We start from the raw sequence: 23,134 nt of genomic DNA, 5'->3' as shown, positions 1-23,134 counted from the left end.
CATAATTAAAGCTATGTGTTAAGAGTTTGTTTATTAATTAAAGGGCCTTAGCTTAGCGAGGGTCTGGGCCTAGCTGCCTGGCCTCGTATTAAATTGCATTTTCTAAATGTGTAATGTGCTGTTTTTCCTGAAGGACACGAAGCTGTACTTTTCCAGAAGTTATGTGTGTGTGTAGCCGTAGTAAATTCTTGCTCATGAGAACCGACTTGCTCAAGGCAACGTTCTTGGTGAATGCAACAGTGTAATTTGTAACAGGTGCAAGGTTAACTGTAGTAGGAGAAAACAATGGATACACTGACTGGAGAGCGAAGTGTAACTTTTCCTACCTGACATTCCAACCGTTGAAGACGTCAATAACATGGACCAATCCGAGACATGAGAACTGTGGGTTTGTGGAAAATTCTGGCAAGATGCTTAACAATTATTGGACAGAGATAACGATGCACCAATTATTATCCAATGAGGAGTTATGGGCTAATTAGACAGTTTTGATATAACGGAGAGACCCAAGAAGAAAGGGGGAGACTTTACTTTACTCACTTACAGAGACTTTTGCACTTTTCTTGCTTTGTCCTATAACTCTGAACCATCCTCTACCCATTCTTGCCTGATTCTTACTTCTCCTCCATATGAGGGAAGGTCCTATTCCTTAGATATTCCATATTGAAACTTTGCCCCGTCCTTTCTCTGCTGATGGCGAATCGACTGACGTCCTGAGGACGAAGACTGACGCTGTTTGCTGATCTGTTGGATTGGTAACTATCTGATGCAAAATTGTAATTGTCTGTTTGCCTTTTCTTTCTAGGTACCAACTACTATTTTGATAGAGGCCATAGTTAAGATGTTTTCTAAATTTGTGTTTGCTAAAATGTTTTGCATGAAGCCCAACATGCTAATGCTAATTTGAGGTTAGTTAAGGTGTTCATAATATCTTATGCAAATAGACAAATAACTGAGTACTTGCTTTGTTGAATCAGGTATTACTGAGACTTTGCTAAATTGCTTCATATTAATGATGTGCCTAATACTGAATGAATATTCTCTATGCATTGATTAATTGTGTTCTAATTGCAAATTAAGAGAGTTTCTAGTGAGATTTATTGCTAATGAGATTAACAGAGATGACATTAGATTGTAATCAATAGGGAAATAAAATATCCCACATTTAACTAAATTGGTGTGGTTATTCATGACTGAAAGGTCATGGTGTGTTCAACCTATTGATTCTTACTAAATGTTATCGGTTAGTTTGTTGAATAGTTATAGTAATTATTGATTGATTTATTGATCTATTGATTTGTGATGCCAAAAAGACATCTCATACTGGGAAGTCCCCGAACGTGGTCCAAAGGGTCGTCGACCTAAACGCGTCTCCTTGTTAGTTTAGTTATCAAAGCTCTGACGCGCTAACAATGGTAGGATCCGGGGACGAGGGTGCACACCAGCTGATCAGGGAGAGTACAATTAGACATTTTCTTCAATACCACCTTTAGGTGTTTTTTCCCTAGTGGATCCATTTATGGTGTATTTATTTTAGATCCAATATGTCTGCCATATTGGAGGATGTCTGCCAGGCTCTGCTTACTTTGCAGGCGGCCAGCAGAATGGATCTTCTATTAGAGGGGACCCTGGAGTCCATGTCTCCCGGCGGGTGCCCGTGAATGAGAGCAGCAGGGGGAGTGACTTCAGCCATTATGGCGTGCTTGTCCCTCTGCAAGAAAGTAAGGAGAGGAGGCATTGGGCGAGGTGTGGGGTCGAGTGTGGCAGCCCGCATGAGAGGGGGCAGGAGGAGTTCCCCCTAAGCCCCGGCGCTGCAAATGCGACCGGGGCCATACTGGGCTTTCTTGCAGATGGTGTGGCCTCAGCGTGTGTCGTTTCTGTCAATGCTGGGGCTGCCAATGGTAAAATTAGGGGTGGGCCGAGCCATGCACGGAGTTGGGCAGCGAGTCTGCCCTCGCTGTACGTCTTACTGGTGGGGAGGAGTGTTGACTCCTGTAGCCAGGATTCTTTACAGCCCCTGCGCACAGCAGGGAAGGCGTCAGGCTGGCCCTCGTGCAGCCTCAGAGTGGAGTGACACCTCTCCGCTGCACAAGGGAGGCATCACAGCCCACTGCAGCTGGATTTATCAAGCCTAGGGACGCAGGTGCTTAACAGGGGAGTTGGGGAGCCTTCAGAGAGGCAGAGGGGGTTTCGGCAGTTTCTACACCGGGGCATGCAATGGGAGGTCCCACAACAAGCCTTTAAGGGCTGGATTTGGGCATACACAGTGCAGATCACACTGGCAGTGACCGGTCTGGTAGGATGGAAGCCGAGGTGGGTCAGGGTAGGTTCATGGTTGCGAGCTTTCATAGCCTTTAAGCAATTTTATTAGGATGGTTGGGGGCACAGGGGACATAGAGGGGGGGGGCCTAGGCCAAGTTCAGTGGTTTGGGTGAAAGGTGACGCTTTACAGGACAGGGGGTCAAAGAGGTGGGTATGGTATCTTGAGATACAGTGCAATATGCCAGGGACCTCAGGTCAGGGACTCTTATAGGTCAGTAAGGCAGGACAGGTAAGAACTAGTTACACCTGTATCGGGACAGCCGGGAGGGTCTGGTCCAGCCCAGCGACCTCGGTCCGAAGAGTCTGTACGGCCGGCTCTGGGACATCGGTGGACCATTCAATGAACCGGCAAGGTACAAGATTTGCGTCCACCTTGCAGGATGTCAATTCCTAACAAGACTTATATGATGTGCAGTTTGGAGATGGTGGTGTGGGGAATGAAGAGGTGACAGGCATGAGTTCGGCATGTGAGTTGGAGTGTGGCGATGAAGGATGGGAGCTGGTTTACGGGGAGGATGACTTGGAAGAAGGAGAGATTGTAGAGAGTGAAAGTTTGGAAGCTGGGTGGTAGTCAGCAACCGTGGGGATCCAGAGGCGTGGGGAATGGTTAACCAAACAAACAGCCTTGGTGTTTTACAGACTGGCACAGCTGTGGAGACAGGGGTGCTGGTGCCTGATCTGAGTGACCCTAGATCGGCATCAAGGCGGACAGCTTCAGTACAGACCCCTGTTTTGAGGCCAGGTAAGATGGGAATGGACAAGGCATTTGGGGGAAGAAAAATCGGGGTACAAGCAGAGGTCGTGGAGCAAAGGGGGCGGTGGTGAAGCTTTGCTGTGTTTGTCACATGGTAAGTTTTTACAAGATCAGGGCACAAACATGGATATGAGTGGGGAGGCAGGACAGGAAATAGGGGAATCAAAACACAAGAAACAGCATCTCTGGCTGAGGGTGGGGACAAAGAGGATGACAAAAAAAAAGAAAGCAAGCATTTTGGGTGGAACAAACTGCCCTATATGGGCATTATGAAACCGCTGGGGCACATCTGATGCTCGTCACTAAGGAAATTATTTGGAAGGGATAGTATGTGGAACTTTTTAAGCTTCTACACCGATAGATATGGGCAAAGGAGGGCTCAATGGAGAAGGAGTACAAGTTGTCTCGAGGGCTGAAGGTACCTGTTAACCTCTTTGCTGCCACGCCTTTTCCCCCTCAGGAGCCAGGCCTTTTTTTGGCTATTTGGGGCAGGGCGCGCTGAGGCCCTCATAACTTTTTGTCCACATAAGCTACCCACAGCAAATTTGCTCCTTTTTTCCAACATCCTAGGGATTCTAGAGGTACCCAGACTTTGTGGGTTCCCTGAAGGAGACCAAGAAATTAGCCAAAATTGTGTTTTCTTTTTAAATAAATGGGAAAAAGGACAGCAGAAGAAGGCTCATGTTTTTTTTCCTGAAATTGGCATCAACAAAGGGTTTGCAGTGCTAAAATCACCAGCTTCCCAGCTTTCGGGAACAGGCAGACTTGAATCAGAAAACCCAATTTTTCAACACAATTTTAGCATTTTACTGGGACATAGACCATTTTTACGATTTTTTGTGCTTTCAGCCTCCTTCCAGTCAGTGACAGAAATGGGTGTGAAACCAATGCTGGATCCCAGAAACCTAAACATTTCTGAAAAGTAGACAAAATTCTGTATTCAGAAATCTGTAACTTGTGTAGATCCTACAATGGTTTCCTACAGAAAATAACAACTGAAATAAAAAAATATTGAAATTGAGGTGAAAAAAACTGCAATTTTTCTCTACGTTTTACTCTGTACCTTTTTTCTGCAATGTCAGATTCTTGAAAGCAATATACCATTACGTCTGCTGGACTCTTCTGGTTGTGGGGATATATAGGGATTGTAGGTTCATCAAGAACTGTAGGTACCCAGACCAAATAAATGAGCTGCACCTTGCAGTGGGTTTTCATTCTACACCGGATATACAGCAATTTATTTGCTGAAATATAAAGAGTGAAAAATAGGTATCAAGAAAACCTTTATATGTCCAAAATGGGCACAAGATAAGGTGTTAAGGAGCAGTGGTTATTTGCACATCTCTGAATTCTGGGGTGCCCATACTAGCATGTGAATTACAGGGCATTTCTCAGATAGACATATTTTTAAAACACTGTCTTATATTTGAAAGGAAAAAATTTAGAGAAAGACAAGGGACAATAACACTTGTTTTGCTATTCTATGTTCCCCCAAGTCTCCTGATAAAAATGGTACCTCATTTGTGTGGGTAGGCCTAGCGCCCGCGACAGGAAATGCCCCAAAACACAAAGTGGATACATCACATTTTCCCAAAGAAAACAGAGGTGTTTTTTGCAAAGTGCCTACCTGTGGATTTTGGCCTCTAGCTAAGCCGGCACCCAGGGAAACCTACCAAACCTATGCATTTTTTAAAACTAGAGACCTAGGGGAATCCAAGATGAGGTGACTTGTGGGGCTCTCGCCAGGTTCTGTTACCCAGAATCCTTTGCAAACCTCAAAATTTGGCTAAAAAACACTTTTTCCTCACATTTTGGTGACAGAAAGTTCTGGAATCTGAGAGGAGCCACAAATTTCCTTCCACCCAGCATTCCCCCAAGTCTCCTGATAAAAATGATACCTCACTTGTGTGGGTAGGCCTAGGGACCGCAACAGGAAATGCCCCAAAACACAAAGTGGGCACATCACATTTTCTCAAAGAAGACAGAGGTGTTTTTTGCAAAGTGCCTACCTGCGGATTTTGGCCTCTAGGCCAGCTGGCACCTAGGGAAACCTACCAAACCTGTGCAGTTTTTAAAACTAGAGACCTAGGGGAATCCAAGATGAGGTGACTTGTGGGGCTCTCACCGGGTTCTGTTACCCAGAATCCTTTGCAAACCTCAATATTTGACAAAAAAATACTTTTTCCTCACATTTTGGTGACAGAAAGTTCTGGAATCTGAGAGGACCCACACATTTCCTTCCACCCAGCGTTCCCCCAAGTCTCCCTCTACAAATGGTACCTCACTTGTGTGGGAGGCCTAGTGCCCAGCAACAGGAAATGCCCCAAAACACAAAATGGGCACATCACATTTTCTCAAAGAAAACAAAGGTGTTTTTTGCAAAGTGCCTACCTGTGGATTTTGGCCTCTAGCTCAGCCGGCACCTAGGTAAACCTACCAAACCTGTGCATTTTTTTAAACTAGAGACCTAGGGGAATCCAAGACGGGGTAACTTGTGGGGCTCTCACCAGGTTCTGTTACCCAGAATCGTTTGCAAACCTCAAAATTTGGCTAAATAAACACTTTTTCCTCACATTTCGGTGACAGAAAGTTCTGCAATCTGAAAGGAGCTACAAATTTCCTTCCACTCAGTGTTCCTCCCAGTCTCCCGATAAAAATGGTACCTCACTTGTGTGGGTAGGCCTAGTGCCCGCGACAGGAAATGCCCCAAAACAAAAAGTGGACACATCACATTTTCTTAAAGAAAACAGAGGTGTTTTTTGCAAAGTGCCTACCTGTGGATTTTGGCCTCTAGCTCAGCTGGCACCAAGGGAAACCTACCAAACCTGTGCATTTTTAAAAACTAGAGACCTAGGGGAATCCAAGACGGGGTGACTTGTGGGGCTCTCACCAGGTTCTGTTACCCAGAATCCTTTGCAAACCTCAATATTTGACTAAAAAATACTTTTTCCTCACATTTTGGTGACAGAAATTTCTGGAATCTGAGAGGACCCACACATTTCCTTCCACCCAGCATTCCCCCAAGTCTCCCTCTACAAATGGTACCTCACTTGTGTGGGAGGCCTAGTGCCCGCGACAGGAAATGCCCCAAAACACAAAGTGGGCACATCGCATTTTCTCAAAGAAAACAACGGTGTTTTTTTGCAAAGTGCCTACCTGTGGATTTTGGCCTCTAGCTCAGCCGGCACCTAGGTAAACCTACCAAACCTGTGAATTTTTTTAAACTAGAGACCTAGGGGAATCTAAGACGGGGTAACTTGTGGGGCTCTCACCAGGTTCTGTTACCCAGAACCTTTGCAAACCTCAAAATTTGGCTAAAAAAACAAGTTTTCCTCACATTTCGGTGACAGAAAGTTCTGGAATCTGAAAGGAACCACAAATTTCCTTCCACCCAGCGTTCCTCCAAGTCTCCTGATAAAAATGGTACCTCACTTGTGTGGGTAGGCCTAGTGCCCGCGACAGGAAATGCCCCAAAACACAAAGTGGACACATCACATTTTCTCAAAGAAAACAGAGGTGTTTTTTGCAAAGTGCCAACCTGTGGATTTTGGCCTCTAGCTCAGCTGGCACCTAGGGAAACCTACCAAACCTGTGCATTTTTTAAAACTAGAGACCTAGGGAAATCCAAGACGGGGTGACTTGTGGGGCTCTCACCAGGTTCTGTTACCCAGAATCGTTTGCAAACCTCAAAATTTGGCTAAAAAAACACTTTTTCCTCACATTTCGGTGACAGAAAGTTCTGGAATCTGAGAGGACCCACAAATTTCCTTCCACCCAGCATTCCCCCAAGTCTCCCGCTACAAATGGTACCTCACTTGTGTGGGTAGGTCTAGTGCCCGCGACAGGAAATGCCCCAAAACACAAAGTGGGCACATCACATTTTCTCAAAGAAAACAGAGGTGTTTTTTGCAAAGTGCCTGCCTGTGGATTTTGGCCTCTAGCTCAGCCGGCACCCAGGGAAACCTACCAAACCTGTGCATTCTTAAAAACTAGAGACCTAGGGGAATCCAAGACAGGGTAACTTGTGGGGCTCTCACCAGGTTCTGTTACCCAGAAACTTTGCAAACCTCGAAATTTGGCTAAAAAAACACTTTTCCTCCCATTTCGGTGACAGAAAGTTCTGGAATCTGAAAGGAGCTACAAATTTCCTTCCACTCAGTGTTCCTCCAAGTCTCCCGATAAAAATGGTACCTCACTTGTGTGAGTAGGCCTAGTGCCCGCGACAGGAAATGCCCCAAAACACAAAGTGGACACATCACATTTTCTCAAAGAAAACAGAGGTGTTTTTTGCAAAGTGCCTACCTGTGGATTTTGGCCTCTAGCTCAGCTGGCACCAAGGGAAACCTACCAAACCTGTGCATTTTTAAAAACTAGAGACCTAGGGGAATCCAAGACGGGGTGACTTGTGGGGCTCTCACCAGGTTCTGTTACCCAGAATCGTTTGCAAACCTCAAAATTTGGCTAAAAAAACACTTTTTCCTCACATTTCGGTGACAGAAAGTTCTGCAATCTGAGAGGACCCACAAATTTCCTTCCACCCAGCATTCCCCTTCGTCTCCCGCTACAAATGGTACCTCACTTATGTGGGTAGGTCTAGTGCCCGCGACAGGAAATGCCCCAAAATACAAAGTGGGCACATCACATTTTCTCAAAGAAAACAGAGGTGTTTTTTGACAAGTGCCTACTTGTGGATTTTGGCCTCTAGCTCAGCAGGCACTTAGGGAAACCTACCAAACCTGTGCCTTTTTGAAAACTAGAGACCTTGGGGAATCCAAGACGGGGTGACTTGTGGGGCTCTCACCAGGTTCTGTTACCCAGAACCTTTGCAAACCTCAAAAGTTGGCTAAAAAAACACTTTTTCCTCACATTTCGGTGACAGAAAGTTCTGGAATCTGAGAGGAGCCACAAATTTCCTTCCACCCAGCGTTCCTCCAAGTCGCCCGATAAAAATGGTACCTCACTTGTGTGGGATGGCCCACAAGTGGGCAGATTGGGCAATTACCCCTGATCCACACCCCGGCGGGACAGAAAGTCTACTAGATGCCAGGTAATGAGGAAAATAAAAGAAAATAGTGGGGTGGTGGCTACCAACCAGTATGGGCCTGGTTATGCACCCACCCGAACTGAAGGGGCTAACAGTCTTTCAGCTCTCCCCGCACACTACAACATCTTATCCCCTGGCAAGCAAGAGGATATTTGATTATTTTTGGTTTTTGTTTTACATTTGGGCAATGAGAGCTCAGTAACTCTCAAAATCATCCCACTTGGAATGGTGAGAGATGCACTTTTTTTTACTTTGGGGCGCTGCCATGTAGAAAAATTCACAGGTCCTAGACACACCTGAAAACTAAACATCTAGTTGATTCCAGGGTGCTGTGCTTCACATGCACCCTGCACCATTTCCTTTCCCACAATGCCCTGCAAATCTGCAACTTTGCTGGAAAGCACACATTTTCCCCACATTTTTGTGATGGAACCTTCCGAAATCTGCAGGAATCCACAAACTTCCTACCAGCCAGCATTGTCTCATCTATACTGATAATAATGTATTGCCAAAGGGGCAGCTCCCCTTATGCGTTAGTATAAAAAAAAAGAAAATCTCTGGTGTCTTGTGGTTTCTGTCCCCCCTGGGGGCAGATCGGCCTAACTATATTAGGCAGATCTGCCCCCAGGGGTGGCAGAAATGGCCTAGAAATCATTTGCCCCCCCTGGAGCGACCCTTGGCTAAAGGATCACTCCCCAAACATAAAAAAAAAGTAAACAATTTTTTTTTTTATCCCTGGTGTCTAGTGGTTTTCTGCCCCCCCCCCCCGGGGGCAGTTTGGGCTAATAATTTTAGGCCGATCTGCCCCCAGGGGGGCAGAAATGGCCTAAAAATCATTTACCCCCCTGGGGAGTGGCCCTTGTCCATGGGGGCGTTCCCCTTATGCGCAAGTACAAAATAATCCCTGGTGCCTAGTGGTTTCTGCCCCCCTGGGGGCAGATCACAAGGCCGATCAATGGCCTAATAATAATTCCCTCCCCCCGCCCCCGGAGCGACCCTTGCCCAAAGTGTCGCTCCCGAAACATAAAAAAAAAAATAAAGAAATAAAACTATTCCTGGTGTCTAGATGGCCTAGAAATAATTTGCCCCCCGAGGAGCGGCCCTTGCCAAAGGGGCCGCTCCCCTTATTCTAAATAAGAAAAAAAAATCCCTGGTGTCTCTCTGGGCATTTCTGCTGCCCGATCGCATCGCAGAAATGCTCAGAGAGACATGAAAGGAGAGGAAAGGCCTTTCCTCTCCTTTCATGCCTCTCTCCCCCCTCCACGTGATCGGAGGAGAAATGCTTTTGCATTTCTCCTTCGATCAGGTGCTGGAAGCTGAGCTTCCAGCGCCGGGGGGAAGGCCTCTGATGAGGTCAGTGCGCGAAAGCACGGGGAGGGGGCGGGGGTGGAAGGGGAAGCGATTCCCCTTCCATCCCTGCCCAAGGGAGGGGGGTGCTCGGCCATCTGGGGGAGTGCTAGCTCCCCCCGGGTGCCCATAGCAGGACGAGCTGGTCTCGTCCTCAGCTCCGGGCCACTGTTGCCGAGGGCCAGACCAGCTCGTCCTGGGCACCCAAGCGGTAAATATAGAGAATTGGACAGCGACCTCCCTCATATATTCAAGTGTGTATTGCAAAAAATATCCCGAAAGGTGCGTGACACTTTCAAATATCTAGATGTTGTGCAGAAAGCACAGGTGACCTTTGGGGGTCAGGCATGGGTGCGGTATGATGAGGAGTTCTGGGTATGCCTCAAGGAGGATGCAGACAGTATCTAGGGACAGCTGGGTAATGAGCTGTTCCTTCAAATGATAACGCCGGAACAGCCAACCCCATCGACTTATATGGGGAGTGGCTGGTCGATTAATTACAAGCCCTTTCAGGGGCGTCCAACCTAGAGTTGGGGGGTATGGCCGGGGGGGGGGGACAGAGAGCTACAGTGGTGCTTGCTGGTCTTTCAAAAGGGGGCAGTGCCAATGAGAATTTTATAAGTACAGGCATGAGTGCTCCAACTGCAGAGGTAAACATGCACTCATTCAATGCGGACCCCTGGGTGGGGGGTTTACTCAACAATGAGGACAGTGGTCAGGTTCCAGTAAACGGGGTAGGGGAAAAATGAACAGGATCCTTTGAGCAGGGGATCATACAAAGGTTAAAGTGGACAGGTTTGAGTATTGGCTTACTTTGTTGGGGTAACGAGAAGAGACATAATTGTTGTTGCAAGGTTTTCAGGTTGGTTTTCAATTACATTGTGAGGGACCTGGGGTTTATCAGTGGGTCGATCTCTGAAATCGGAGCAGAGCCAAGAGGAGCTGGTTTTAGTCCAAACTGATGAAAGAGGTTTGTGAGGGGAGGATGGAACAGCCTTTCAGAAACTGACCAGTGGAGAATTTGTGGGTTTCTCTGATTGGGGTGGTTCCGAAGAAGGAACCAGGGGATTTCCGTTTGATTCATCAACTTTCCTGGCCAGGAGGGTCATCAGTGAATGACTTTATTTCGGAAGAGTACAGCAGGGTGCACTATGTGTCAGTGGACACTGCACTGCAGTTGGTAAAATAGGTTGGAAGGGGTGCTCTAATGGCTAAGGGTGATGCCAAGTCAGCTTTCCGACTCCTTCCTGTTCACCTGGCAGATTATGAGTTGCTGGGTATCCATTTCAGGATGCACTTTTTTGTGGATAAAGCTCATCTCATTGGTTGTTCAGTTTCATGTTCTCTGTTCAAAGCATTTAGTTCATTTTTGCTAAAGGTTTTCACATTCGTAGCAGGTAGTGAGCTGATGACTCATTACCTTGACAATTTTTTCATGGGGGATGTTCCACAGTCAGCTAACTGTGTGAGATATTTGAGTTTGTTCCAGGATCTGATAGAAGAACTTGGGGTTCCTTTGGCACCAGAAAAAACTGTGGAACCAGTAAAGGTCATTACTTTCTTGCGGATTGAGTTGGACTTACGGAAATCAGGTTGCCAGAGGATAAAAAGTGGTGCTATGTGGAGTTTCCGGACAGGATCTTAGATAAGGGCAAGGCACAATTGAAAGATATGCAGATTTTGCTAGGCCACCTGAACTTCACTTGCTGGGCGGTCCAGGCAGGTAGAACTTTCTGTAAGTGTCTGGGTTGAGCTCTGATGGGGAAAGGGATCCCGCATCACTGAGTTTGGAACTTTGCAGGGGTCAGGGAGGACTTGAGAATCTGGAGGGGTTTCTTGAACAAATGCAATGGCATTTCCATGATGGGCCTGGGAGAACGATCTGAATGGTCTATCAAGTTGTTCTTGATGGTGCCAGGGGAACTGGTTTGGTCTGTTTTAGCAAGGGCATTGGTGTGCAGAGGAATTGCCTGAGGGCTGGAAAAGGGGGAAGGAGGGAGTTTTCCCTGTAGTGGTGGCACTGTATTTGTGGGGGTGACATTTTGTCAACAAAACAGTACTGTTCAATGTGGACAATATGTCAGTGGTGCACATAGTCAACACACAGACAGCAAGGGACCCCCAGGTGTGGCAGCTGTTGCGTGTTTTTGTTTTGGTATGCCTGAATGCTAATGTCACATCTAAGTTCAGGCATATAGCAGTGGTGCCTAATGAAATTGCCTCTGCTCTTTCTCATTTCCAGTGGGAGATGTTCCATGGGCTGCCACCAGGGTCAGATGAGGAGAAGCCCCGGATGCCCACTCATTTGTGGGCCGTTGGTGAGAGAGGGTAATGTAGTTCATATCGGGATCGCTGTTGGTGTCGACATGGTGGTCATACAGACTGGTTTGGGCAGAGTTTTTGTAGTCTGTGGTGACCCAGCGTGGTGATGATCATGGAGGCATGGTGCGCCGAAATGATGTAGTACATTTCATTATGGTACTAATTAAGAGGGGGCTATTAGCAGTTACAATACCAGTTAAATTGGTGGGGATAGCATTCTTTGGGAAGCTGTGGTGTGGGCTACAAACCATCAGCAGGTGAGATGGGGAAGAGGATACTGGAAGGGTGGCCACGGGAGAGGGGTGCTGGAGAACGGGTTCAACGTCCAATTACCCTTGACATTCTGAAACGGATCATACACCTACTGCCGCAGTTGTGCAAGGATGAAGGTAAGGCATTGCATTTTGCAGTGATCATGCTGTGGTTATTATTTGGTGCTTTTCGGGTCACAGAGGTAGTTGGGTCTAAGTTCAGGGCAGGGCTTCGCTGGCAGGATGTGCACAGGCTTCATGGGGCGGTGCAGGTGTGGCTTCTGAGGTCAAAAAGTGTTCTGTCAGAGAAGGGGTGCTGTGTCAGTATGCAAGAATATCCTGATGCCCTGGTTTTCCGAGGGAAGGGTGGTGCTGGTTGTGTCAGTAGGGAACAGGGATTGGAGGGGTTGCTCACCACGCGGATTGGCCATGGTTTTCAGCGCCACAGGTTTTGGGGGTTTTGAGGAAGGTCTTCTAGGATATTATGCTAATGATTTTGGGACCTATTCATTTCGGATTGGGACGGGGGCGGAGGTGGAGTCTAGGGGTTCAGACAGCAGGCCAGATACAACAGGTGGGGAGATGGCGATCAGACTGCTACCAGCACTATTTGTGTTTGGGTTGGGTTTTTTCAAGAATCAAATGAACATGAGTCTTTTTCTTCTAGGTTGCGTTGCATGCCCTGCAAGGGCCCACATTGGGGTTTGGATTTGCAGGCACTCATTTATGAAGTCGGCAGTGAAGCATCCACACCACAAAAAAAGAGGACAGCAACTGGGACTGCCAGACATTATGGTGCAAATAAAATAGTTTGGCAAAGGTGACATGAAATTGCATGAACTCTTGCTTAAATTGAACTTGTTGGTGATGGGCACCCATTGTCCAGACATTTTAGAGCTCCACCAAGGAGAAAATGACCGGGTTAAATTAAAAGGTTTAGCGTTGGTGAAGGCAGTTAAATTAGATTTGTTAGCGGTAAAAACAGCATGGTACTGCACTACTGTGGCCCTTAATGAGTTCATGCCTCAAAGGTTTTGGCGGGTGGCAACTAAACCTGGAGGAATTGACTGTGCAAGGAGAAAAGGCAGCAGAGAACTATGGAGGCAGAGGGCATGTTCTTTATGGAACACAATGATATTTGCTATGACACAGTTGAATTTTTTAGGTATGACGGTGTCCATCTCTTCATATTTCAGGTGGTATTATATCTTATGCAGGTGAGGAATGTCTTGGTGGGGCTGTTAAGATTGCCAATGGCAATGTAGGATGGGGGGGACAGAAAAACACTATGGGGTTTTTCTGGTGGCGGCTGTACGGAAGTTTCAAGTGAATACAGCAAATGTTGGTCAGGTTAGGACCCAGTGGATAATTTTGGGGGAAAGGGATAGGGAGGAGGGTTCAGGATTGGAACAGGATGACCACAGTGATGTATGTACGAGGTTGTGAGATGAGATGTCTGAGTAATCAGAGCTGTGCTTGGATCTTGATGGTGATGGGTGAAGTGTGAGTTAGGAGAGGAGGTGGTTTTGGATAGTTACAAGCTGTTTGGTGAGGACAGATTATTTAGTATATAATGCTTTAGAGCCAGGTTGTTATAAGCTTTGAGCACCTGTTCTATTAAAACAGCATTTTTCACAATACAAAGTATTCTGTCGTTCTTGGATGTGCAATTCCACCTGATGGGAGTTTTGGGGGACTGGGCTGAAGGCCCTATTCTGCTGGAATCTTCGAGAGGGTGGTAGGATCTCAGGGGCTAGGGGCTGTGCTGATTGGTGTAGAGGCCCGTGGGCAAGTTCAATTCGGGTATATGGGGTATGGATGACATTCCGAGGGTGACATTTTTAACTGTCAGTGCACCCCGGCTGATCAGGGACAGTACAGTTAGGCATTTTCTTCCCCGCCAGCCCACCTGGCCCTTTGTTTAAATTTAGTGCAGCAGGTGTGACAGGGTTTTGATTGTTGTTTGGTTGTTGCTTTTGATGGATGGGTGCCTCAGAGGGTGTACAGAGGTTTACAAGTGAATACAGCAAATGTTGGCCAGGTTAAGACCCAGTGGATAACTTCGGATGGGTAGGTTCAGGATTGGAACAGGATGACAACAGTGATGTAGGCAGGAGGTTGTGATATGGGATGTCTGAGTAAAGAGAGTTGTGATTGAATCTTGATGGCTTGATGGGGTGAAGGGTGGGCTAGGGGGTGGGGTAGTTTCAGATGGTTACAAGCTGTTTAGTGAAGACAGATCATGCATGGTGTTAGAGCAAGGTTGTTGTAAGCTTTAAGCACCAGTTCCATTAAAGCGACCTTTTCCACAAAACAAAGTAGTCAGTTGTTCTTGAATGCGCCATTCCACCTGAATAATTACTGCTACAAGCACCCGTTTGCATGTTGTCTACATTTTAATATAAGGCATCTCACTTTATGCTTTGGCATTAGTTCTTACTTAATTTCAGACAGCATTATCAAGACACATTTAACACCATGCAGTAGGCGTTGTACTTACTTAATTATTCAGAGTGCCCCTTAACTAAAATAGTTTTCATCCATCTTGTGATCTGGTTGAACTACCATATTGTTTTAGATCAGGATATTTACACTCTTACTATCCCGCTATTCAACGTGATTATGACATGATGACATATGTCTCTGAGAGAGGCAATTTCTAAGCCAGGCTACTGGTGTATCTTATACTACTTATGTGGTAGTCATGTTCGGTACAAAGGTGTCTTGGTTCGAAATGTCCCTAGTTATAGTCTAGTTAATCTTAGTTATTACTCATTGTTGATCAAACATATGCATTTGATGAAGGATTATACAATAGGAATATTATTGCCTCAATATTGTGGGTGTTACTCCTCTCCTTACCTGATTTAGTTTTCACCTGTCTTGCGATCTGGCTGAATCGCCATAGTAACTTGACCTAGGATTGTTATACTATATTGTTCCTCCATGTATCATCATTTATGTGTTTGTCATTCTGGGTGGCCATTTTTGTGTCAGGCTTTGTTATGTACAATATACTATTTAATTAATTGCCAGTCCCTTTTCTATTAGCGTTGGCCATTCTGTTGTTAGGCTACTAATAAGCATTATACCCCTTTAATGCCTGCTCATCCTTTAAAATCACACATCAATCAATCAGTAGATGGGAAGATAAACCTATTAAATAATACTATCTGTAATATTAATTTATGCTGATGAATATTTAGCACATGGGGTTCATAAAGGCACTGACTATCCCATGTCAGCATTTGTTTACATGTCCGACATTTTAATGTCAAGCTTAGTTCCTATAAGCGCTTCATATCTCACACTCAATTACATTGTGACTAGTCACATCACCAGCTTCACATATCCTTGTAAGGCCAGGCTATAATGTGCTGTGGTGCACAATGCGATAGAGCACTGAATTTATTTCTCCTGTGTTGTTGTTGTCAAATGTATAATCTATAGCGGTATCTGTTTTTAGAGTAGTCATACTCAGGTCTGGCTCGCACCCTTTTTTATTGAGCCAGTCTTTCCAATTATTCTCTCTTTATTCAGACCATATATACATGTAGAATTGTTTAATTTTCTTCATTTTACTTTCCAGATATTTACCTCTTGCTGAGCCTGTTTTGTTTTCTAAGATGAACCATTTGAGTCGTTCTTCTTTGTTATTTTTTTCTAGCCAATGCTCAGCTAAAGAGGCACTTTCCACGTGGTTCTGATCGCTAATGTATGTTCATTTAATCTCAGTCACATTACTTTGCCTGTCTCTCCCACATAGCCTCTGCCACATGGACAACTTAACAGATGCATTATATTTGTAGTTCTACAATTTACCATATCTGTATACATCTATACCTATATGGTGGTTGAAAAACATGTTGTTGGTGAATCTGAACCAATGGGATATATTCTCATAGAATGCGGCTATGTAATTATATATATGTTTATCCTCAAATGCCCCTACTTATAAACATGCCAGACTAGGAGCACCAGTGGCTCCCATGCTGGTACTTTTAGGTTGACAAAAGAAATCGTCATTCTCTTTGAAGTATCTCTCTAATCATTTGTACAGTGTCATGCTTGGGTATGTTGGTACAAGGGGCCTCAATATTTAGGGAGACCAGACATTCCTTATTCAGATCATATTAAAGGTCCTCTATCTTGCGTATCATATCAGATGTGTCTTATACATAAATGATCCACGTATTCACTGATGGGTTCTGCCAAATGAATTTAAGGTAAACACTAAGGGTCTCATGGGGGGATTTGTTATGTCCTTGTGTACTCTCAGGAGACTGTAGAAGGCTGGTATTATCTGAAGTTCATTCTGCAAGAATGTGTACTCTTTCTGACAAATCAGTTAATCTTCTTTGGCTAATTTTAAAATATTTCCTACGTTTCAGGCCAAGTCTCTCCATTCAACTCTACTAGATTTTCTCTAATGTGCCTCTTCATGAAAAAGGGCTTGCATTCTTTTCCTGTAATGTAATGTGTCAATGAATACTATGCTCCTCCTTTACCTCATGGTTTTATGGTGATATTATCATAGGTTTAAAGTTTCCTTAAAGCTTCTCAATGTCTTATTGCTAGATTTTTATTATTCCAATTTTTTATTATTTAAATTCTCCATTCCCTTTTCTATAACTGTCTCAAACACTTCCACCTCTCTGCCTGCAAGCTGTCTAGATCCATGTCCATATTGATGGAGGTTTTAATCAGGACTTACTTTCCCTGGATTCCAGCTCCTTGCCCTTAAATAATTTGTTTGCCTTATTTTCCTGATTAGGCCCCTCAAGTCTTTTTCTAACTCAAGTTTATTAGAAGATCCTTTTGAGGCAAATCCAAGAGCTTTCTCTAAAATCTTCTTCTTCCTCATCTCTTGTTAAATTTTTAGATGACAAATTTATTATTGGGGCCTTTTTGTATTCTATTCCTTCTCTTCTGGCTTCTTGTTCTCATTTAGTCTCTCCTTGGACTTGTGATTTGTAATGGCACATCCCTCTCCCTCGGGCTTTGGTGGTGGTCTAAAAAACTCCTGGTTATCTCTGCTTGTTGCAATCCCAACATATCTACTATCTCTATTGTTCCTACTGTCTTGTCTCATTTCTTCCTCCGAGTCTGAGCTCATGTTAAATGTATCAGAAAAAGTGACATGTTTCTTAGAGTCTCTTCCTCTATTTTTATACCATCTTTTATTACCTCTGAAGGGATATCGCCAAACTCACAGCATCACATGCATCCATAGAGAATAGGAGTGCAATTTAGCTCCTGCATGTTTTATAGCCCAACAGCTTTCCAAATCTACCTAAACAAATCAAAATATTTTGGAGTTCATAACTCAGGTTTTTCATTAAAAGTATAATGTTTTCTACAAATAGCAACAATTTTCTCCCTGATAGCCTGAGGTTAGCCACATGGTGTCTGTCTCCTCCCTGAGCAAGTAGATTTGTGATTCCAAAACAATCACAAATAGCAGCAGAGCAAGGAGCATACTTGTTGGCTGGATGGCAAAAGGACTATATGTGTATGAATCAATGTCATCCTTCCATTGGAAGAAACATAGAAGACTATAACCCAAATGGTGATATGGCTAGAAAAGCTAAATTATTTCAATAGATTTAGGACATATGACAATTCTACTGTTCCAGAAGCCTGTTTAGAGTCTTTGGAAATCAAGTATGAAAGGCCATCTAACTTAGATGCCTAATGCATTAAGTACAAAAAGGTGTAAATATGTTTTTTTCGCAGAGCTCTGAAGGTAAAATCCAACTAAGTTTTTGTGCATTATATGACATATATAGAATTGGACTCTGTCAGCATTCAAAAATCCAAGTCTATTCCACATGGTGTCTGACTGCTATATAAGCAAAATGTTAATGCCAGGTTTCTGGAGCTTGCCTGACTCAAAAATTGCCCACAATCCACACACTCACTACATATCCCTCAATACATCGTTCACCCACTAAAATTTAAACTATTCTTATTACACAACTTTGAGCAAATAACATTGATTGGAATATGTCACAAATTCAAATTGTGTTCTCCTCAGAGTGAACATTAAAATGCACTACTCAAATCTCAAATCTGCATTTGAGAGGTCCTTATCCACCTAATTGTTGGCCAATGCAGCTCTTGGGATGGTTCCTTAAAACTAAGCACCCATGTCACTTCTGACAGCTGCATTGCTATGCTATCTGGCTTCCCATGCATCCGCCTTGCTGTCCACTAAAGTCTTGAAGTAGCATTTGAATTATTTAAAGTTCTTTAATAAAAAAAAACATAACTCTAGCAAATAAAGAAGAGCACAGATATGAACTTTTTTTTTTTAAATGGCAATAGAATAGTAAATTGGTGATGTCTCTTAAATATTATTTTCATTTTTTCAAATGCTCCCTGGTACATTAAATGTAACATAAATATTCTGTACAGTTTTTTTAGCATGAAGTAGTACTAATATGAAAATTGTTTTATGTAAACCACTCTCAGGAGACTGTAGAAGGCTGGTATTATCTGAAGTTCATTCTGCAAGAATGTGTACTCCTTCTGACAAATCAGTTAATCTTCTTTGGCTAATTTTAAAATATTTCCTACGTTTCAGGCCAAGTCTCTCCATTCAACTCTACTAGATTTTCTCTAATGTGCCTCTTCATGAAAAAGGGCTTGCATTCTTTTCCTGTAATGTAATGTGTCAATGAATACTATGCTCCTCCTTTACCTCATGGTTTTATGGTGATATTATCATAGGTTTAAAGTTTCCTTAAAGCTTCTCAATGTCTTATTGCTAGATTTTTATTATTCAAATTTTTTATTATTTAAATTCTCTATTCCCTTTTCTATAACTGTCTCAAACACTTCCACCTCTCTGCCTACAAGCTGTCTAGATCCATGTCCATATTGATGGAGGTTTTAATCAGGACTTACTTTCCCTGGATTCCAGCTCCTTGCCCTTAAATAATTTTTTTGCCTTATTTTCCTGAATAGGCCCCTCAAGTCTTTTTCTAACTCAAGTTTATTAGAAGATCCTTTTGAGGCAAATCCAAGAGCTTTCTCTAAAATCTTCTTCTTCCTCATCTCTTGTTAAATTTTTAGATGACAAATGTATTATTGGGGCCTTTTTGTATTCTATTCCTTCTCTTCTGGCTTCTTGTTCTCATTTAGTCTCTCCTTGGACTTGTGATTTGTAATGGCACATCCCTCTCCCTCGGGCTTTGGTGGTGGTCTAAAAAACTCCTGGTTATCTCTGCTTGTTGCAATCCCAACATATCTACTATCTCTATTGTTCCTACTGTCTTGTCTCATTTCTTCCTCCGAGTCTGAGCTCATGTTAAATGTATCAGAAAAAGTGACATGTTTCTTAGAGTCTCTTCCTCTATTTTGATACCATCTTTTATTACCTCTGAAGGGATATCGCCAAACTCACAGCATCACATGCATCCATAGAGAATAGGAGTGAAATTTAGCTCCTGAATGTTTTATAGCCCAACAGCTTTCCAAATCTACCTAAACAAATCAAAATATTTTGGAGTTCATAACTCAGGTTTTTCATTAAAAGTATAATGTTTTCTACAAATAGCAACAATTTTCTCCCTGATAGCCTGAGGTTAGCCACATGGTGTCTGTCTCCTCCCTGAGCAAGTAGATTTGTGATTCCAAAACAATCACAAATAGCAGCAGAGCAAGGAGCATACTTGTTGACTGGATGGCAAAAGGACTATATGTGTGTGAATCAGTGTCATCCTTCCATTGGAAGAAACATAGAAGACTATAACCCAAATGGTGATATGGCCAGAAAAGCTAAATTATTTCAATAGATTTAGGAAATATGACAATTCTACTGTTCCAGAAGCCTGTTTAGAGTCTTTGGAAATCAAGTATGAAAGGCCATCTAACTTAGATGCCTAATGCATTAAGTACAAAAAGGTGTAAATATGTTTTTTTCGCAGAGCTCTGAAGGTAAAATCCAACTAAGTTTTTGTGCATTATATGACATATATAGAATTGGACTCTGTGAGCATTCAAAAATCCAAGTCTATTCCATATGGTGTCTGACTGCTATATAAGCAAAATGTTAATGCCAGGTTTCTGGAGCTTGCCAGACTCAAAAATTGCCCACAATCCACACACTCACTACATATCCCTCAATACATCATTCACCCACTAAAATTTAAACTATTCTTATTACACAACTTTGAGCAAATAACATTGATTGGAATATGTCACAAATTCAAATTGTGTTCTCCTCAGAGTGAACATTAAAATGCACTACTCAAATCTGCATTTGAGAGGTCCTTATCCACCTAATTGTTGGCCAATGCAGCTCTTGGGATGGTTCCTTAAAACTAAGCACCCATGTCACTTCTGACAGCTGCATTGCTATGCTATCTGGCTTCCCATGCATCCGCCTTGCTGTCCACTGAAGTCTTGAAGTAGCATTTGAATTATTTAAAGTTCTTTAATAAAAAAAAACATAACTCTAGCAAATAAAGAAGAGCACAGATATGAACTTTTTTTTTTTAAATGGCAATAGAATAGTAAACTGGTGATGTCTCTTAAATATTATTTTCATTTTTTCAAATGCTCCCTGGTACATTAAATGTAACATAAATATTCTGTACAGTTTTTTTAGCATGAAGTAGTACAAATATGAAAACTGTTTTATGTAAACCACTCTGCTATACTTTAGACTCTATTGTGTATTATTTAATAATGCTAAAGAAATAAATACATAAATGCATTTTTAACTTTTAACTTAGGTAACAAAGGTTTTGATGGTAACTTAACGCCACATTTCCAATATCATTATATGGTTATTTCATACAATAGTAGTTTACAGCTAACTTAATTAATGGTTGCTGTATATTTAACACATCTTTCTTCTTCTCTTACAGTTCTCGGAGAAAAACCATTCCAGACATATACATATGTAATCTTGCGATCGCTGACCTGGTTCACATCATAGGAATGCCTTTTCTTATACATCAATGGGCACGTGGAGGAGAGTGGGTATTTGGCAGCCCTCTATGTACCATCATCACCTCATTGGACACATGCAATCAGTTTGCATGTAGTGCTATTATGACAGCAATGAGCCTGGACAGGTAAGCAAATACTCTTTTTTTATCCAACAGTAAGACTGCTTCTACAAATATAGACCCAAAACATTCCACAATACCAACTGGATTTTGAGAAGACAACACTGAACCAACAGTCAGGATGAGAGTAGATATATATCATAAGAAAAGTATTCAGTATAATAGAAAAGAGTAGTACAACCCTTAACTTCAATATTATCCTTCATTAGGGAATTTGGGTGCAGGGCTAGCAAAACTGTCACCGAAACCCAGCGTCCTAAAGTGCTTTCAACAGCATTGCATTCCGTTGAAATAAGTAGTGAAAACAGTTGTTCAGGCTTAGTCCTCTTTTGCTCTACGTGGAAAGTATTACATTCTTCTAGAGGCTCTTGTTAAATTTACACCTGGCACCCCATGTATATCTCGTAATGAGGATTGCAGAGGAAATAATATAATGTCCCAAGCAAATCTTCATCCAATAATGATGTTTCACTGAATTGGGACTTACGAACGTGACCAGATCTGCGCAGCAACAATGAAGTGTATCTTAAAGTGCCATAAAACACCTTCATTAATCTGGTTAACTTATGTGAACGGTAGATTCTACCAGCTAAAGGAGTTATCTCTATGGTTCTCAAGATATTCCACCCCTCAGATCAAAACCCCACAGTGGTCCTGTTTCCCAGAAAAAAACATAGGAAGCTACTTGCCAATCTTTAGCATTTCAGAGTTATGAATATACATTTTATGTGAGTGTTAAACCTATATTAACTCAGAAACATCAATCGTTTTGCTAACTTTACATGTGAATTCAAGGTTTGTCTGCTAGAACTCTATAGAACAAGATAAGCCTACAAACAGGTGTCTGAAAATGGCAGCCAGTAAAAGCTATACATGTACCCATATTTATGTTTATTTCTTTTTGTTCATCATACAAGTCCCGCAGTTAAAGATGGGTTTCTTCCCAGCCTGCACCAGAAAACATTTAGAGATGTAAGGGTAGCACTCATCATTGCATGGGACACGCTGAACCCCAGATTTGCATAGGTATTACCCTCCTATATCTACAGGGCATTGTTGATAACAGTCAAAACATTGAGGCATACTAAAATAGCTATCCTTGAAGGTATTGACAAGGGAATTAAAGGAAGGTTGGAGTCATCTAACTGCACAGGGCCCCTGCTACATAGTGTTTGTTTTCTGACTTTGTGTATTTTGCCTGAGATGCAGGCATGATATTTTAAGTTTAGCTCCACCTCATGAGTAAATTAATTGATGGTAAAACGCATTTGATGGGCCCTGGCTCTATTTAAGGTAGGGGAGTGCACATATATTTTCATATATTCATATATTTGTGTGACCTTATCTGTATTACTTACTAGAACTGTAGACATTGCATTTTATGCATGTTTTGTATTTTAGATTTCTACAAGAGTAGAGACCATCCAAATGAATTATTTTCTGACTCTGGCAGAGTCTATCAACATGTAATGGGATTAGTTTAACATGTAGTAACCCTTAAACAGATTCGGTTCACAGAGAAGAAAAGCACATTGGCCTATTCACAAAGGCATTTGGAGTACATATAATAGTACTTCTGTGGTTCTTTGGCATACTATCCCTAATAAAATTATCAGTGACAAAAATATCCCAAAGAACATACTGAGAACATAAATATCAACTTTATATACTTTGGGCCTGATTTAGATCCTGGTGGATGGAATACTCCATCACAAACAAAATGGATATCCCGTCCAAAGTATTACGATCCTCTTAGGATATAATGGGATTGTAATGCAGGAGGCAGGATATCTGCCATGTTTGTGACGGAGTATTCCCCTCCGCCAGGATCCAAATGAGGCCTTTAGTATCTAGAGGTAAAATGTCAATAACAAAAATCTAGAAGACGATATACACTATAAGAACTTGAAGCATCTTTACTGTTCACTCATTTTGAACTTTATAGGGGTTAGTGGTGGACTTTGGAGGGGTCAGATTTACAGTTCCCACCCCTATCTAAGCGACAGTAGGGAAA

The 23,134-nt window shown here is 42.8% G+C and overlaps 1 protein-coding gene across 1 annotated transcript in view; it reads left to right on the top strand.

The window, feature by feature from the left end:
* MCHR2 (melanin concentrating hormone receptor 2) overlaps positions 1–23,134 on the top strand; it is a 1,568,356-nt gene that overhangs the window by 1,224,345 nt on the left and 320,877 nt on the right. Inside the window, exon 4 of the mRNA XM_069236760.1 lies at positions 20,917–21,126. Coding sequence (XP_069092861.1) covers positions 20,917–21,126 — 210 coding nt within the window. The remainder of the gene's footprint in view (positions 1–20,916; positions 21,127–23,134) is intronic.

The sequence above is a fragment of the Pleurodeles waltl genome, chromosome 5, assembly GCF_031143425.1.
Source record: "Pleurodeles waltl isolate 20211129_DDA chromosome 5, aPleWal1.hap1.20221129, whole genome shotgun sequence".
NCBI lineage: Eukaryota > Metazoa > Chordata > Amphibia > Caudata > Salamandridae > Pleurodeles > Pleurodeles waltl.
The sequence above is the reverse complement of the archived record's forward strand: the minus strand, read 5'-3'. Positions and strand labels throughout refer to the sequence as shown.